Here is a 16,367-nt window from a genome sequence, read left to right on the forward strand (position 1 = left end):
GGGTTGTATATGCTGTTTGATTGGGTTGTATATGCTGTTCGATTGGGTTGTATATGCTGTTTGTATATTTTAGAGATTAATCCCTTGTCGGTCGCATCATTTCCAAATATTTTCTCGGAGTCTGTAGGTTGTCTTTTCGTTTTGTTTATGGTTTCCTTTGCTGTACAGAAGCTTGTAAGTTTGATTAGGTCCCATTTGTTTATTTTTGCTTTTATTTCTATTTCCTTGGGAGACTGACCTAAGAAAACATTGGTACAATTTATGTCAGAGAATGTTTTGCCTATGTTCTTTTAGGAGTTTTACGGTGTCATGTCTTATATTTAAGTCTTTAAGCTGTTTTGAGTTTATTTTTGTGTATGGTGTGAGAGAGTGTTCTAACTTCATTGGTTTGCACACGGCCGTCCAGCTTTCCCAACAGCACTTACTAAAGAGACTGTCTTTTCTCCATTGTATATTCTTGCCTCCTTTATCAAAGGTAATTGACCATAGGTGTGTGGGTCTGTTTCTTTTCCTTTTAATTAATAAGTATTCTTTGGGAGGATACTTTGAGGCTGTATAAATATCCATTTAGAATCCATTGATGATCCTTGCCTGAATCAATTATCTCTGATTGTCAAATGATTCTATAATTTCTCCTTCTACATTTATTAAGGAAGAACTTTTCCTTCTCTCCCATTATTTAATATCTCTGTGGATTCTTATTTTATTAAGTGGGTTATAATCTGATGCTCTCAGCACTCCTAGATTTGTTCAGGGTATTCCCCCTAATCTGGGTTTTTGTTTGTTTGTTTGTTTGTTTTTTCCTAATCTGGGTTTTAATTCAAGCTGTGATTTAGGGCATGTGCCTTTCCTCTCTTTGGCCTTAATTTTCTCATCTGTAGGAGAGGGTTAAGAGCTGTGGGTTCCTAGAGGGGTGGGATAGGGAGGGTGGGAGGGAGGGAGATGCAAGAGGGAAGAGATATGGGAACATATGTATATGTATAACTGATTCACTTTGTTATAAAGCAGAAACTAACACACACACACACACACACACACACACAAGAACTGTGGGTTACAGGGCTGATTGAATGAAATGCACCCAGGTTCCTAAATCTCCTTGGCCAGTATAGAGTTATGTCAGGACTGGGTGAACCCTGAGAGGCCCAGTATTTTATGGTATTCTTTGCCTTTCTTCTCTAGGCATCCAGGGCATTGTGGATGCTTACCGCCAGGCCCTGCCCCAAGTTCGGCTCTATGGCCCCACCAACTTTGCACCCATCATCAACCATGTGGCTAGGTTTGCAGCCCAGGCTGCACAACAGAGGACGGCCTCGGTGAGGGTCATGGGAGGTAGTGGGGGGGAGGGGGGACTTGGTCAGGGGCTCCCTTGAGGGCTATGTAACAGGAGACTTCTTGTCAGTGTGGGAATATGTGGCTGGGATGTTTAGAGGGTCTGCCTCAGTATATGAACGGACTTGCCCTTAGCAATACTTCGTGCTGTTGCTGCTGACCGATGGTGCTGTGACAGATGTGGAGGCCACACGTGAGGCTGTGGTTCGTGCCTCCTACCTGCCCATGTCAGTGATCATCGTGGGTGTGGGTGGTGCTGACTTCGAGGCCATGGAGCAGCTGGACGCTGACGGTGGACCCCTGTGTACACGCTCTGGGGAGGCAGCTGCTCGTGACATAGTGCAGTTTGTGCCCTACCGCCGCTTCCAGAATGTGAGTAGGGACAAGATTTTGTATCCTTTCTGGGGTATGAAATGTAGACCTGGGGAAGCTGTCATGGGTCATCACTGAACTTGCCCCTCTTCTCCTTGGCAGGCCCCTCGAGAGGCACTGGCGCAGACTGTACTTGCAGAAGTACCCACGCAACTGGTCTCCTACTTCAAGGCCCAAGGTTGGGCCCCATTCAAACCACTTCCACCTGCAGCCAAGGGCCCTGCACAGGTCCCTCAGACCTAGATTCCCTTGGAGTGGTAGACTGTGGCCAGTCCTCAGTCCTGTGTTCCTAAGGTCCCCCAACCCTGAACACACATTCCCTAGTGCTAGCATTTTATGTTTTATACTTTTATGCTTACTTTTATACTTGCTATAGCCACTCTTGATCTCACCTGCTTGTCCCTGGAGCCTCTCATTCCATGAAGATCAATGAAGACCACACTTTGCTACCACTCTGTGTTTCTGGGTGGGAATCTGCTATTAGCCACGTTTACTTCTCCTCTCTGAGCTCATTTGTTGACCTTAGGGATTGTTGAGTGAAGGATTCATCTGATATAATAGCCCCACTCAAAGAAATTGGGTATTCCTGGCCACATACCTAGAGACACTGACTCTGTTTTTGAAAATGCAAAGACTGAATGTAAGCCAAACACCTAGCCTGCCCTGCCTCAGAGCAGAGCTGAGCTGTGAACACAAACAAGGTGGAAAGTGCTAGGGGAGGGGTGAGTTTTAGGATGGAGCAGGGGCTATGCTAGACTTCCTGGAGGATGGAGCAGTGGTGGTTCTAGTCCTAAAAATAGGCTATAAGCCTGAATTTTTTAATAGCTAATTTTTTTTCTTACTACAAAATAAATATATATTCATTATAGGAAAAAATAAATATCACCCAAACTCCCATGTCCCAATAAAATATTTGGTGCATATTTTTTAATAGTTTATGCATATTTTTAGTGATACATGTTTTTTGTTTTACAAAATTGGGATCATACCATACATACTATTTTAGTATGCTTTATATGCTTTACATGTTTTTAAAATGTGTGCTAATTAGTACAAAATTATTTCAAATATAAATATTGTATAAAATAGATTGTGGAGCAGGGTGGACAGATTTTTCCCTAAATAGATATTATACTGTTTGCACTTTGTTTTTATTATATTTTGGGTATTTTATACATTAGAACTTATTGCTGATCTCATTTTTTTAATGCTTATTTATATATTACTCTGTGTATGAGTGTACTACAGCTTATTTAGCCAATCCCTAATTTATCAAGATTTGGGTCCCTTCTAGTTTTCTTCTGTTATAACAAACAGTGCTGTAAGGAATATCCTTCTACATTTATCTGTGCATTTATAGGAAGGTTTCTGAAGGATTTATTCCTACAAGTGATTGAGCAATCAAAAAATAGGAATATTTAACATTTTAATAGATATTGTAAATTGCCTTTCATAACAATTTTTTACCCATTTTGTTAATCTGACAGGCAAAAAAAAAATCTCATTTTTAGTTTGAATTTACTTATGAAGGCTAGGTATCATTTTATATGTTTATTTGTCGATTGTATTTCTTCTGAACAGCCTTTTTATAGATATTTCCTCCCAGGCTATTGTCTTTTCAGTTATAGTATCTTTTGGTCTATGTAACTCTTTTGATATGGAAATTAAAAATTTTTATGTATACTAACCTAGCTTGCTTTTTAAGAAATTATCCATGTATCATTATTTACTTTTCATGACATTAAACATTCCCTTATATTACCATTTCTATTGTCTCCATATTATTTTTGTAGTATACTTTTATCTTCTTAGATACTATTTCCAGTTTTTTCCTTCATAAACAACAGTATGATGGACATCCTCAAAGTATTAACTTAGATTATATCTAGGTATCCTTTGGATCCATGCTTAGAAGTGGAATTGCAGTGATTAAAAAGTATAAAAAAATTTAAGGCTTTTGTTACTTACTATGAAGCTGCCCTCTAGAAAAGCTGTATTAGTTCATTAGTTAGAAAACCTTAGGCTTTAAGGTTTTCCACTGGTTAACTGGTTAAGGTTAACCACTGGTAATAGTCTATATATTCTTCCAAAACATGAACACACTACAAAGGATCCTAACAGTCAAGATGTTGCATGTTTCTTTGTTCACACTTGTTCCCCTTTTCTCCTCTCGGCCTGGGTAGAACTCATTAACCCTTTAATGTCCGTCTCCTCCCTGTTTTTCCCTCCAATTCTACTTTTGAGTTCTTGGATCAGTCAATGAATTCTCCCATTTTCTGGAGCATCGTCTCTCCCCTATCAGGCTCCTTGAGGGCAGGGACTGGTAAATACTAGACCACCTGTACTGTGCCTAGCATAGGCACTCAGGTCCCAGTAAAGACAACCTGACTAAAGGCGACCAGGCCTGCATCAACTCTGACTCAGATGCTTCCTAGAGGTTCTCAAGTCTCCCTAGTTTTTACCTGAAGGGGTAGTTCCTCCTCCACCTGCACCTAGCAAGAGTTGGGGTGAGAATTGAGGTGCACAAGCATGGCTTCATGCTGACTGGCAGCTCTGCAAGAGGGTGGTAGGCTTGGGGTCCTGCTGTGGTTCAGCTCTTCGTTAGCTGTGTGACCTTGAGCAACTTTCCTGACCTGAGTGGCTTCCGCCTCTGTGGTTGTGAAGATTAGTTAGGGTAAGGCATATAACGTCCAGAGTACTGTCTTGTGCACGTGGTAAACACTCCATAAACATCATCTACTGCTGCTACTATATCGACCTGGACTTCTCAAAGAGGGCGTTTTGGTAGACCCCCCAACCATGTTTATATACCAAAGGCAACTAGAGCGCCGCACACCCCCCTTCCCGCAAGAGACCTCCCAGCACTGATCCAGCTTCTTTCAGCACAGACCTCCACTCTACTCCAACAATCATCATGTTTAATGGGCCCCCCCTGTGGCACTGTCCCCTGCCGCCTCTGAGGTTTGAATGCCATGGGCTCGGACTCGATACAAGCATGTGAAATGGGGGTGGCCCCAGTTGCTTAGAATCTGGATCTTCACCTTGGGAAAGGCAGCTGGGGGGTCATTCTGGGGAGACAAATGGATCATGCCAAGGCCTGGTCTCCCAAGGGCTGCCTTCCTCCCCAATCTTCCTTCACTGTGAGACAAACATACCTCTAGGTGGAAAGTCTGAATCTCAGATTTCTCCACATCGAAGGTGAATTTCCCCAAGAAAACTTCAGTCTCATCATCAACCTGGAGGCCCTAGTAAGTGAAGAATGAGTGGAGGAACAGTGAGGCACAGGTGGAGCAGGGAGAGAGTAACTTTGTTTAGCACCTACTCTGTGTTCAGTATCTGTATGCATACTCTCATTTATTTTTTGGTGTTAGGATAGTATAGTGTGGAATGTGGGCTCAAAGAAATCAAGTTGCAAATTTTAGTTCGGCCACTTGCACTTCATAGGTTGTGTGGATGCAAGGATATATAATCCATGTAAAGTACTCCACACAGAGTAAGCACTCAATAAACCATAACTAATATTTGAATATGGTTATAATTATTTATAACCTACAGCAGCCTTGAGAGGCAAGTGGTAGTATCCATTTTATGGATGAGCGACCTCCTTGGCCTCAGCCCCACTTACATAGACTGCGAAGTCACGCGGGGCGCTCTTGGCTCCCCGGGTGTGTGCCACGCTGGGCGGTGGATGCTGCAGAGTGATGTCGCTCAGCTGCACACGACCCGGCAACTGGATCACCACCTGGCCCTGGTCGCCCTCAAAAGCCCAGCAATTCCCAGGGAACACATCTGGCTGCAGGCGGGCGGACAGACACACAGCCCATCAGAACCACAGGACAGGTTGACCCCATCATGGGCCCCACCCAGTCCTCCACCCCTAGCCCGGTGTCCGCCCAGGGCCCCAGTACCTAGCAGGGCCAGGTCTCTCCAGTATCACGTTGTCCTCGGCCTCACCCAGAGCCTCACCCCAGACAAGCCAGGCCCCGCCTCCAGGACTTCTGCCCAGCAGGCCCCCGCCTGGCGCCACGCCCTCAGTTCAGTCAGGTCCCACCCCAGGGGAGCTGCCGGGGGTCCTTTCCCCAGAGTCCCGCCCCAGGTCCCGTTCCGGGATCTAGGTTCCAGGCCCACCTCCAGGATAACCGTGGGCGGTCGCGCATAGTTCCAGAAGCTGAAGCGATTCCAGAAGTAGGCAGTGTTCGCATCCTCGTAGTCGGGGGACGTCTTCTCTAGGTCGATGGAGGCTCCTGGAGCAGGGAGAAGCAACCACTCAGAGGCTCCTAGGCCTGACCGACAGCTGGGGCAGGGTCTGTCTGAGGTCGGTCTCCTGGAGCCGGTCATGTGCATAGTTCTGTCTGTGTCTCTGAGTCTCAGTCTCTCAGTGTCTCTGGGTCTTACCCACAGAGCTCAGCGCATAGTCGGGTTTCCGCACAAAGTCCTCACTCAGCCTCTGGAATACGAGTTTGGCCACTCTCTGAAAAGAGAGAGGGTGGGGCCTGGAGGGGCGGGGCTTGCGGGCAGATTTTATAGTGGGGCAGAATTCTCTGGGGATAGACTTTGTGGGCCCCGGGAGAAATTCCTTAGTCGGGGCTCTAGGCAGGGCCTTAAGGCTCAGGACCCAGGGAGCGGAGCTGCAAGGTGGGCCGGGACTGTGCAATGGGCGGAGCCACGGGGCCAGGCTCCCGGGGCCCGAGCTCCTGGACCCGGTTCTGAGAACAAGATGAGTCTGCGGGGCTCACCTCGCTGTTGGCTGCGCGAACGCTGGACACCTCCTTGTGGAGTTTAACCAGCTCAGCCCGGAGCTGCTGCAGCTGCTGCCCCTGGGAGCGCACGCGCTCGTGGTATTTGCTGCAGGCAGAAGGTTGGCACGGTGCAGTTGGCTCCCTGTTCCCCCTGGACACTTCAGCACCTTTGAGGCCCCCAACTCCCCACCCCAGGTGCCCTCTCTCACCTTAGAGTCAGCATCTCCTTAGGTTCCTGTTGGAGGGAGGAGGGAGGGACAAAATACAGTGCTGCTGAGCTCCCACCCACCTCTATTCCCATCTCAGTGTGGGAGGCCAGACTCAAAGGGCCTTGCTTCTGAGGACTGCCAACCCCTGCCCCCCTGCCCTGACCTTCCAGGACCTCTCAGAGACAGACCCTCAAGCACCTCTGGGCACAATCCCTCAGAAATCTCCTCTTTATATCCAGCCTTTCCTTAGGGTTATAGCTTCCAGCACTGCCCCGCTCCCAGCGGCCCCGGGGACTCCACACAACCCCCAGGTTCACAGCCTGCCAACCACCCACCCCGGGACAGTCTCCCCAACTCACATTCTCCAAAGGAGGGGCCAGGCACAGGAGCCCCCACCAGAGTGCTGGAGAAAGAGGGGGCTGGTCTCAGGGGAAAGGAAGGGAGAGGGTTTCCCTGGCATAAAGGGGACAGTGGGGAGAGAAGAGGCTTGAAGGGGCTGAGTCTGAGGGGGGACTAGAAGGCTCTGAAGGGGACTGTGAGGAGCTGTGAGCCTCTGAAGAGACTGAGTGCGCTGAAGGATACAGGAGAAAAGGTACCAGGTTTGCCTCCCAAAGCATCCAGGGCTGGGGCCCTAGGGAATTCACCACCCTCTCACCTGACAGAAAGAGGCTCAGCAGTGACACAGCCGTGAGCAGGAAGCGGATGGAACAGACCTCCCTGAAGAACCAGAGGGAGGCTGAGGCCCCGATACCCTCGCGAACCCCATGGACCCCACCCCAGTGTCCTAGACCCAGCTCCTGTGAACACAGGTGTGAATCGGCTCAAGCCTCAGCCGGGTCTGGCCCTGCTCCCCACCCCCTCAAGGAGCAGCCCCTGGGGCTCCCCTTTCCCTCCCTCTGACCTGTACACACTGACCAGCACACCTCCTACCAGGGATAACAACACGCTCAGCACCTGGAAGAGTAGGCCTGAGGAGAAGAGAGGGGGCTCAGAGAAGGGACTAGGCTTAGGGAGGGGGGAGAGATGAGGGGCTCACAGAGCGTGGTGTTCAAGGTTCAAAAGGGGCTTGGGGAAAGGGGCTCAGGAACAGCGGTGTGGGCTAGGAGAATTAGATGCGGGCAAGGAGAATGAGTTGGATTCTCATTCTTAGGGAAGATGGATCGGGCTCAGAGAAAGGGCTGGAGAATCAGACACGGGCCGGGGGCTCAGAACTGAAAATAGGGCCCCAGAGGTGAGAAATGGAATTCGGAGAGGGGAGCCAGAGGGTCAGAGGGGATCTGGGCTGGCCTGGCCCGTACTCCGGAAGCTCTTGGACACTCGCGGGGGAGGTATCTCCTGCCTCAGATCCAGAGTCGAGAGAAGGTCGAGCTGCTCCTCAGGGACACCGGGAGAGCCAGCCGGTTCTGCGGGAGCCCAAGGGGCTCCATTGGGGCCTTGCGCACCGCAGGCCCGCTGTTTCCCCGGCACCTGGCCGCAGGTTCCCCAGCCCAGAAGCAGAGCAGCCTCAGAGGCTTTGGTTCCACCGCAGCCCCATCCAGGCTCTCCCGCAGCCCTCTGAGGCCCCGCGCCCGGAAAGCTCAGTCCAGCCGTGGTCCCACCTCCCAAACGGTGGCCCCGCCCCCAGCCTTAGGTCTTGATATGGCCCCATTTCCCTGGTAGCCACTCATGCTAACACCGAGGCCGCGCCTCCTCAGTGGTGCCCAATCACAGGACTTTCCCCGCCCCTCCCCAGGACCGTCCACCACACCGAGGCCCCCCCCACCTTGGGGCATCTTATCTAGTGCCTCCTCTTTTCACCCTACAGGTCCCGCCCCTCAGGAGGTGCCCAGATAGTTTTATCCCGCTTCCGCGCCAAGCCCCACCCCTTAGGCCCCACCTACTCCCTCCTCTCACCGGGTTCGACCCCGCCCGCACCCGAGGCCCCGCCCCTCACGGTTGCTGCGCCACAGGCGGTCGGCCCGTTGTGGCTCCGAGGCGCCGGCTTCAGCCGAGAGCTTCCAGCCCTTGTGGTTCTTCCGGGCACTCCAGCGCTCAAGGCGGGCTCACCGCAGCTAGAGCCCCGGGCTCTTCTGCCCTCGGGCTCCCCGGGCTCCGGCCCTGCTGACCGGTGCCCGCAGCTGTCCCCCGAGGTGACGCTCACAGAGCTGTTGCTGTTGTCGCTGTAGAAGTTGGGCGTGTGCTTGTGCGGGAACACGGCAGAGCCCGGGCGGGGGCTTCGCCGCATCCTGACCCCGGGCTGCCCCCCTCACGGACGCCAAAGTCACCGCCTCAGCCGCCAAGGCCCTCGGCCCTCCCTCACCAGGTGCGCGCCGCCGGGACCCCAAGGACTTTGCCTGCAGCCGGCGGGCCCCGCGGCCTGACCCAACCCTCTCCCCTATATCTATCTGGGCCTGCCTGCTGACTTCATAGAGGAGACCACGGTCTCCGCCGAACGCTCTGGTGCGGCGTCACAGAGCTAGTCGTGACGTCACTCGGGAGCCTTGGCAGTCTCTCTTATTCTTTCCCAGGTTAAAGCAAGCAAGGACATCACAGCACTTCCCAGAACACCCCGTCCAAAACTACACTCTGCGTAAAAGAATTTCTATCCCCCTTCCTGCTTTGTTTTTCTCCTTAGCACTTATTACTGACATGCTATGTGTTTTCTTTTTCCTTTCTTTCTTTCTTTTCTCTCTTTCTTTCTTTCTTTCTTTCTTCCTTCCTTCCTTCCTTTCTCTTTTCTTTCCTTTCTCTCTTTCTCTCTTTCTTCATAACCTGTTACTCTCAGTACAGCAGTAAACTTTATGAAGGCAGGGATTTTTGTTTTGTTCACTACTGTATCCTCCAGCGCCTAGATAGGCCTAGCATGTGGTAGGTGCTCAAATATCTGTGAACGAATAAATGTTAAGGAGCAAGGGATCACCCACAGCGCTTCTCAATAAAGTCTTTTTAGTTTCTTAGTCTCTTTTGCTCTACAACCCTTCAGGCCCCTCCTCTCATCCTAGTCATTAGGCCAGAGAACTCTGACCTCAGGGATCTGTGGGTTCCTCTCCCAGACCCATATTCACCAGGGGTCTGTGGGGTGAGAATTCAGTACCCACCAATCTCCATACCCACACTCAGACCATCTGAGTCACCTAGAAGGGAATGAGGAATCACACATGATCACAGCCAAGAGACCAGATGTTCCCAAACTCCTGCTGTGCAACAGGATAGTACCAGTGCAGCTTATGGAAATTCAGGTTCCTAGGCATACCTTGAGATATTACTGTAGCATTTCTAGAGTGGGCGCAGGAATGTTCAAGTATATTTTTTAAAAGATTTATTTATTATTTATATATTTTATTTATTTTTGGATGTGTCGGGTCTCAGTTGTGGCACGCAGGCTCTTCCTTGCGGTGCGCAGGCTCCCCTCTAGTTGTGGCACGAGGGTTTTCTCTTCTCCAGTTGAGGCGCTCGAGCTCAGTTGTTGTGGCATGCGGGCTTAATTGCCTGGAGGCATGTGGGATCTTAGTTCCCCGACCAGGCATCGAACCCACATCCCCTGAATTGTAAGGCGGATTCTTTACCACCGGACCACCAGGGAAGTCCCAGAATGTGCATTATTTATTTATTTATTTATTTATTTTTGGCTGCGTTGGGTCTTTGTTGCTGCACACGGGCTTTCTTTTTTCTAGTTGCAGTGAGCGGGGGCTACTCTTCGTTGCGGTGCACAGGCCTCTCATTGCAGTGGCTTCTTTTGTTGTGGAGCACGGGCTCTAGGTGCACGGGCTTCAGTAGTTATGGCTCAGGGGCTCTAGAGCGCAGGCTCAGTAGTTGTGGCGCACGGGCTTAGTTGCTCTGCGGCAATGTGATCTTCCCAGACCAGGGCTCGAACCCGTGTCCCCTGCATTGGCAGGAGGATTCTTAACCACTACGCCACCAGGGAAGCCCAGAATGTGCATTTTTAACAACCACATGTGTGATCCTGATTAGGGACCATACTTTGAAAAGCAGTGCAGTTCATCCTGTGCATATCACACAGCTAGGCAAATAGGTCCAGAAAGGGAAAAGGATTTTCCTGAGACCAAAGATTAGAATTCCAAAATCCTGCCCTGGAGTTCAGTACTCACCAGTAAACCACCAGTAAACCCCAAGTGAAGGACCTCTAGCTTTTGGATTAGAAGTGTTTTGAACACCTGCTATGTACAAGCTAGGGACACACATTCAATCACTCACTAATTCAGTAAATGTGTTGAGTGCCTACATGCTAATACTGGGAGCTCGGGGATTCATTTATTAATACATCCATTCGGGCAGTGTTTTGAGGGTTTGCAATGTACCAGACCCTGAGCTGGGCATTGAGGACAGTGAGGAGAACAAGGAACAACATGAGGTCTCATGTCCTCGAGTCCTCACAGGCTAGCAGAGAACAGCCTGGGGTCTGGCCCTCTCCCCTTGCCTCCATCCCCACCCTGTCGCAGCTCCCACCCTACAAGGAGGAGGCAGGAAGGAGGCTGAAGCTGGTGCAGGCAGGGAGGACTGAGCTGACCACAGGGACCTTACCCCTATCTCTCTGTCCTCCCACTTCCTCCCTACCCGTGACCCCCAGGCCTGCTGATTTTGTGTTTGACTAAAGGGCAGGGATTGCTGAACCTGCTGGGTGAGTCCAGTGAGTCAGAGGCGATCCAGGTGGGTGGGCAGGTGGGCAGGAGGGCAAGCAGGCAGAGGCAGAGCCAGTGGCCCTGGGACAATGGCTCTGACTGTGTGTGTGCGGTGACTGACACCCATGACCGACAAGTGACGCTCAGCTTTCGAGGTGAGGTTTGCAGGGCTGCTCTGAGAATTTTTGGAACTGGGGCACTCCAGTTCCTCCATTCCCCAGGCCCCCCACCCCATCCCTAGGCATCTCTACAGCCTGTCCCCTTTCTCCCCAAGCCCAATGTCTCCAACTCTCTGCTTCCCTCCCTCCCTATCTTCTATGTCTCTTTAAGGGTGAGTCCAGGGGGATTAGACCCTGGGCCAAGGGTGAATGGAGGGATGATTTTTTGTGTGCGTGGGGAGGAGCTGATAAATGACTAGATTCAATTCTGAGCAGGTTTTATCCAGAAAACAAGGAGAATTCACTGTGGTCAAGAAGCAGATATTGGTGAGGTCAGGGGGGTTGGATTCTGGATGGGGAGAAGCTGATCTGTGCCCCATCTGAGTCCATCCTGGGTTTGGGAGGTTTATTCCTGGCTTTGGGAGGTATAGTCTCAGGAGGTGGGGTTGGTTTCTGGCTAGAGAGGTTAGACTCAGTTTGGGCAAGTCAGAATCAAGACTGGGGTGGATTAGTTCTTGATTGGTAGTTAGCCCCAGATCAGCCCTAGTTTGGGAGGGTTGGTTCCAGGTTTAGGAGATCAGTCATAGAGTTAGCTCTCAGTTTTTAGGGTTGGCTCCTATTTCAGGGTTGGGAATAGGCTCTGGATTAGGGGTCAGTGTCAGCCGAGCATTGGGTGTCACAAGGTTCCTCCTATTCCCAGCTGTTCCATTGGCCACACTATGGGGCTCCACTGGCTGGGGAGTGACTGTCTGTACAGGTGGTCAACTGCAGCCGTGTGTTCAGCCCCAGGTGAGCAGGCCTGGGGAGCCAAGGATGCAAGTAGGGGTAGAGGGAAGCTTGCGACCATTCTCCGGGGTCATTCTTCTGCTTCATGCCACACCCCCAGGTCTCTGGGGACGCTGGTGATCTCCCTGCAGCAGCTACAGACTGCAGGGCATTTGGTGCTTCAGGAGGCCCTAGTGGATGAGAATCTGCGCGTGTCCTCGGTGAGTTCCGTCAGCCCCCAGCCTGCCACCCCCAAGCCTGAGAGTCCCTCTAGATAGAGGGTTCCATTTCTCCGAGGGGAAAACCCAGACCCAGACAGAAGTGGTAACAAGGCCCCTGAGCCAGGGCGCCTTTCATTACAGCCCCCAGGCCAAGAACCGGGTTCAGCTCTGAGGGCCAGGGTTGTGTGGCAAGGGGAGAAGATAAGGAGCTCCGTGCTGCTCCCTGACCCTGTACCAGGCGCAGCTCCTGTTGGGGACGAAGATGAACCTGGCTGGATTTTCCTGGTGTTTCATGGAGGGGCAGTACAGCCTGGTAGAAATGAACCTGGGTTCAAATCTCGAGTCCACCACTTCCCAGCTGAGAACTTGGACAAATTATTCAGCTTCTCTAGGCTGTTTCCTCACTTACCTTATGTGGAGTTGTACAAAATATCCAGCTTTTCATTCAGTCTGTTGTCATTCGTTGAGCTCTGATTATAAGCCAAGTGCAGTACTGAGCAATGATGATTGAGTGGTGAACAAAACCAGATAAGGACTTGCCCTCTTAGAGCTCCGTATCTGAAGAGAGAGACAAACATTAAACAAATATTCACACAAATAAATGTAAAATTGCCACTGATGGGTGTTACAAAAGAGCTGGGAGAATGTATAACAGAGGGAGGTGACTTATTTGGGGTTCAGAAAAGGTTCCCTGAGGAAGTAATGTTTGAGCTTAGAATTGAAGGATACGAGATAGGAGATAAATAAGTGGGAGGAGAGAATGTTCCAAGTGGAAGAACCAGCATATGCAAAAGCGCAGCGCCCTGAGAGAGCATAACCAGGGTGCAGGGCAGGAGCAAACCCCATAAGGGATGGGGCTGGAAGTGTTGGCAGGGGCCAGACCATGCAGAGCTGTGAAGGCCACATTATTGGATTTCCAAGAGCGATGAGAGAATTTTGGAATTGTGTTGGCCCCCTTAAAGAGGTTACTTGCACCAGGTAAGCTCTTGATAGCTTATGAGTACTCACTATTATTAATGATCATAGAGGAACCACAGGTCATCAGAGATGCAGGCCAGGAGGGTCTCTGTTTATAGGTGGAGTAAAAGGCATTGTCTTTGGGCTTTTCTTAGCATCAGGGTAGTTTGAGGGGCCCAAGGCCTACTGTGTATCTGGTTTTAGATCCAGGTGGAGATTGACCTGAAGTACCAGCCCCCAGAGGGTGAAACTGGAGCCTGGGCAGAAGAGGACTTTGGAGCACCCATTCGGGACAGGTAACCCTCCCACCCACCTAACCAAGGCCCAGGCAGGCCTTGGTAAGGGAGAAGTGGTACCCAATTCCACTGTGGATCTGCTGGATATGGTGACCCTTGGACCCGTGCTGCCCAGATTGTAGCTCTGTAGTCAGGCCTGGCCCTCTCCTGTCATTTCTCCTTCTTCCAGCTCGGAGCTGATCATTCCCAATGTGGGCTTCCAGGAGCTGGAGTAAGTATGTGGGGATGACCTGGGATTACAGGGTCAGTCTTGGGATTGGGAGCCAGTGATGTGGGGTCAGTCCCTGGGTCTGAGATCAGTACTGGACCAATTCCAGGGTGAGAAGTCAGTCCTAGAATCAGGGGTCAATTCTGGAACTAGAGGTTTCCCAGGTTAGGGGTCAGACCAAGGGGCAGGGGTGGGTCCTAGAGTCAGGGAAGTCAGAGATGGGTGCCCAGAGATGGGTGATAAGTCCAAGACATGTTCCTTGACAGCCTTTCCTGTCAGGCCTGGGGAGGCCCCGCTGGAGCGGTGGGCAGCGGCGTTGGGCCGCAGGCTAGCTCGAGGAGTAGGTCAGCAGGACGATGAGGACAATGAGCTGGAGCTGGAGCTGGAGGACGAGCCTGATGTGGAGCTTTCTGGCGTCGTGTTCAGCCCCCTCAAGAGGTAACTTGTACCCACTGAACACCTGCTCCCATAGCCTACCAGTGTGTCAACCTCACTCGCTCATACATGCAGGCCCATGCCTCTCCACCCTCACAAACACATGGTCTCAGGGTATGGGTGGGGAGTGGATATCCTGGGGTCAAGGGTCATTCACTCCTAGGCATAGACACTGCTACATTCACACACAGTTACACTGGCTCACACATGGCTTCTGGAACCCATGAAAGTGATGAAATCCTGATGAGGGCATCCTGAAAGTCTCCAGGAATGAGTCAAATTCTGAGTGTAGGGCTGAGATGGAGGCAAGATAAGGCCAGAGGGACTCAGAATCCAAAAGTTCAGAGGGAGAGGAGATCTTATCGCCAGCACCAAGCAAGGGTGTGTGTGGAGGGCGGGGTGGGGGGGAGGAAGTGAAGTGAGAGCTGACTGTAAGCCTCTCGGAAGCCAAGCTCGGGGCCTGGCCCGCGGGGATCCCTTCCAGCTATCCAAGGCCCAGGACTTCCAGGTACCATTCCCCCTCCAGGCCTGAACCCTTGGGGAATACCACCCGCCCTCCACACCCGTTCTTCCCTCGTACGGAGGCAGGCTTGGCTTCCTTTTCTCACCCTTCCCCACCCTTTAGATGGGGGTCACGGTGCTCGAGGCCCGGAAGCTGGTGGGAGTCAACATTAATCCCTATGTGGCCGTGGGCGTTGGGGAGCAACGCCAAGTGACCGCCACGCAGCGCAGGACAAATTGCCCCTTCTTCAACGAAGTGGGTGCAACCAAGGAAGGGGGAGCCTGAGGGAATGGGCGGGACCCAGGATAAGAACTGTGGGGGGGCGTGGCCTAGGTGGAAGCGAGCCTATTGGCGGGCCTGAAGCTAAGGGCTCTGCGGGGAAAGGGTGCAAAGAGGTGTGGTCTCCGAGTTGGGGGCGATGGTGGTGAGGAAGGGTGGGGAAGGAGGGTGTTCTCTTTGCCAGAGGCAGGGGCCACCTGGCGTGAACCCTTCACGTATAACCTTCTCTCACTTCTCTCGCTTCCCCACTTCAACCCAGTACTTCTTGTTTGAATTTCATGAGACCCGGCTTCACCTCCAGGACTTGCTGCTGGAGATCGCGGTGAGGGGGGTAGGGGTGAGAGGTTTCCGTCAGAGAAGGGGAGATGCCGAAGCTCCAGGACTAACGCCACCTTTCCCCAGGCTTTCCATTCTCAGACCCTCCCCTTTATGGCCACCCGGATAGGCACCTTCAGGATGGACCTGGGCATTATCTTCGACCAGCCAGGTACTGAACCCTCCCCTCACTGAGACTCCTCTGCACGGACAAGGGAAGCTGAACCTCTGGGCCCTGAGTCCAGTGTACTAACTTGTGAGACAGCAATCTCTTCCGACGTCTGACCTCCGCGCACTCCCGCTCCTCCCTCCTGAGCTGGACTTGAACCCCGGCCGTTGTCCAACACTCGGATCGCAGCCCCACGACCACCCTGCGCATCCCGCCGGTCTCCCCTGACCCCTGGTCCGCTCCTCCGTCCCCAGATGGCCACTTCTATCAGAAATGGGCTTCTCTGCACGACCCCCGGGATACACGCGCCGGGACCAAAGGCTTCGTCAAGGTCACTTTGTCCGTGAGGGCGCGCGCAGACCTGCCCCCTCCGCTGCCACCCCCGGGCCCAGGCCACAGTTCGGACATTGAGAAGTGAGCTGGGGTGAGATGGGGAGGGGAGACTAGGACGGGGCGTGGCCTCCGGGATGCGGAGACGGGGAGGGGCCGAGCCTCGGGCTTCTGGGCCCCTCAGCGCCCGGCTCCCCTAGGAACCTGCTGCTGCCGCGTCAGCTGCCAGCGGAGAGGCCGTGGGCGCGGCTGCGAGTGCGCGTGTACCGCGCCGAGGGGCTTCCGGCGCTGCGCCCCGGCCTGCTGGGCAACCTGGCCCGCGCCCTGTACGACCAGCGCGTCCTCATGGACCCGTATGTGCGGGTGTCTTTCCTGGGGCAGCAGGTAAGTCCCTCCCGTCCCCACTCGGCGGAGGCCGAGGCCCTGATCCGCGCTGACCCCTCTCCGCCTGTCTTCGCCGC

At 52.3% G+C, this 16,367-nt stretch overlaps 3 protein-coding genes across 11 annotated transcripts in view; 2 read left to right on the forward strand and 1 right to left on the reverse strand.

Annotated features, from left to right (window-relative positions):
• The window catches only part of LOC132348905 (RNA-binding protein 12), a 37,657-nt gene extending 34,189 nt beyond the window's left edge, over positions 1-3,468 (forward strand). For all 8 annotated transcript variants that reach the window (XM_059896879.1, XM_059896874.1, XM_059896876.1 and 5 more), the window contains 3 exons: positions 1,183-1,316; positions 1,468-1,704; positions 1,807-3,468. In XM_059896879.1, the coding sequence (XP_059752862.1) occupies positions 1,183-1,316; positions 1,468-1,704; positions 1,807-1,947 (512 nt within the window). In that variant the 3' untranslated portion in view covers positions 1,948-3,468. The remainder of the gene's footprint in view (positions 1-1,182; positions 1,317-1,467; positions 1,705-1,806) is intronic.
• A 1,134-nt stretch (positions 3,469-4,602) lies between these two features.
• SPAG4 (sperm associated antigen 4) lies at positions 4,603-9,072 on the reverse strand. 2 transcript variants are annotated; one of them, XM_059896882.1, is made up of 12 exons: positions 8,567-9,072; positions 7,951-8,055; positions 7,554-7,620; positions 7,308-7,369; positions 7,012-7,055; positions 6,653-6,678; positions 6,441-6,549; positions 6,100-6,175; positions 5,833-5,948; positions 5,330-5,497; positions 4,860-4,949; positions 4,603-4,772 (listed from the first exon to the last, which is right to left on the reverse strand). In XM_059896882.1, exons 1-12 carry the CDS (start codon positions 8,874-8,876, stop codon positions 4,623-4,625), a joined length of 1,323 nt encoding a protein of 440 aa, XP_059752865.1. In that variant the 5' UTR covers positions 8,877-9,072; the 3' UTR covers positions 4,603-4,622. The 2 variants fall into 2 exon arrangements, with proteins under 2 accessions (XP_059752865.1, XP_059752864.1); XM_059896881.1 differs by lacking the exons at positions 7,012-7,055; positions 7,308-7,369; positions 7,554-7,620; positions 7,951-8,055 and having other exon boundaries at positions 6,441-6,585; positions 8,586-9,071.
• Positions 9,073-15,231: 6,159 nt separating this feature from the next.
• LOC132349492 (fer-1-like protein 4) overlaps positions 15,232-16,367 on the forward strand; it is a 39,260-nt gene continuing 38,124 nt past the window's right edge. Inside the window, 4 exon segments of the mRNA XM_059897879.1 lie at positions 15,232-15,484; positions 15,487-15,579; positions 15,831-15,990; positions 16,107-16,290. Of these exon segments, the coding sequence (XP_059753862.1) occupies positions 15,232-15,484; positions 15,487-15,579; positions 15,831-15,990; positions 16,107-16,290 (690 nt within the window).

This window comes from Balaenoptera ricei, chromosome 15, assembly GCF_028023285.1.
Source record: "Balaenoptera ricei isolate mBalRic1 chromosome 15, mBalRic1.hap2, whole genome shotgun sequence".
NCBI classification, from domain to species: domain Eukaryota; kingdom Metazoa; phylum Chordata; class Mammalia; order Artiodactyla; family Balaenopteridae; genus Balaenoptera; species Balaenoptera ricei.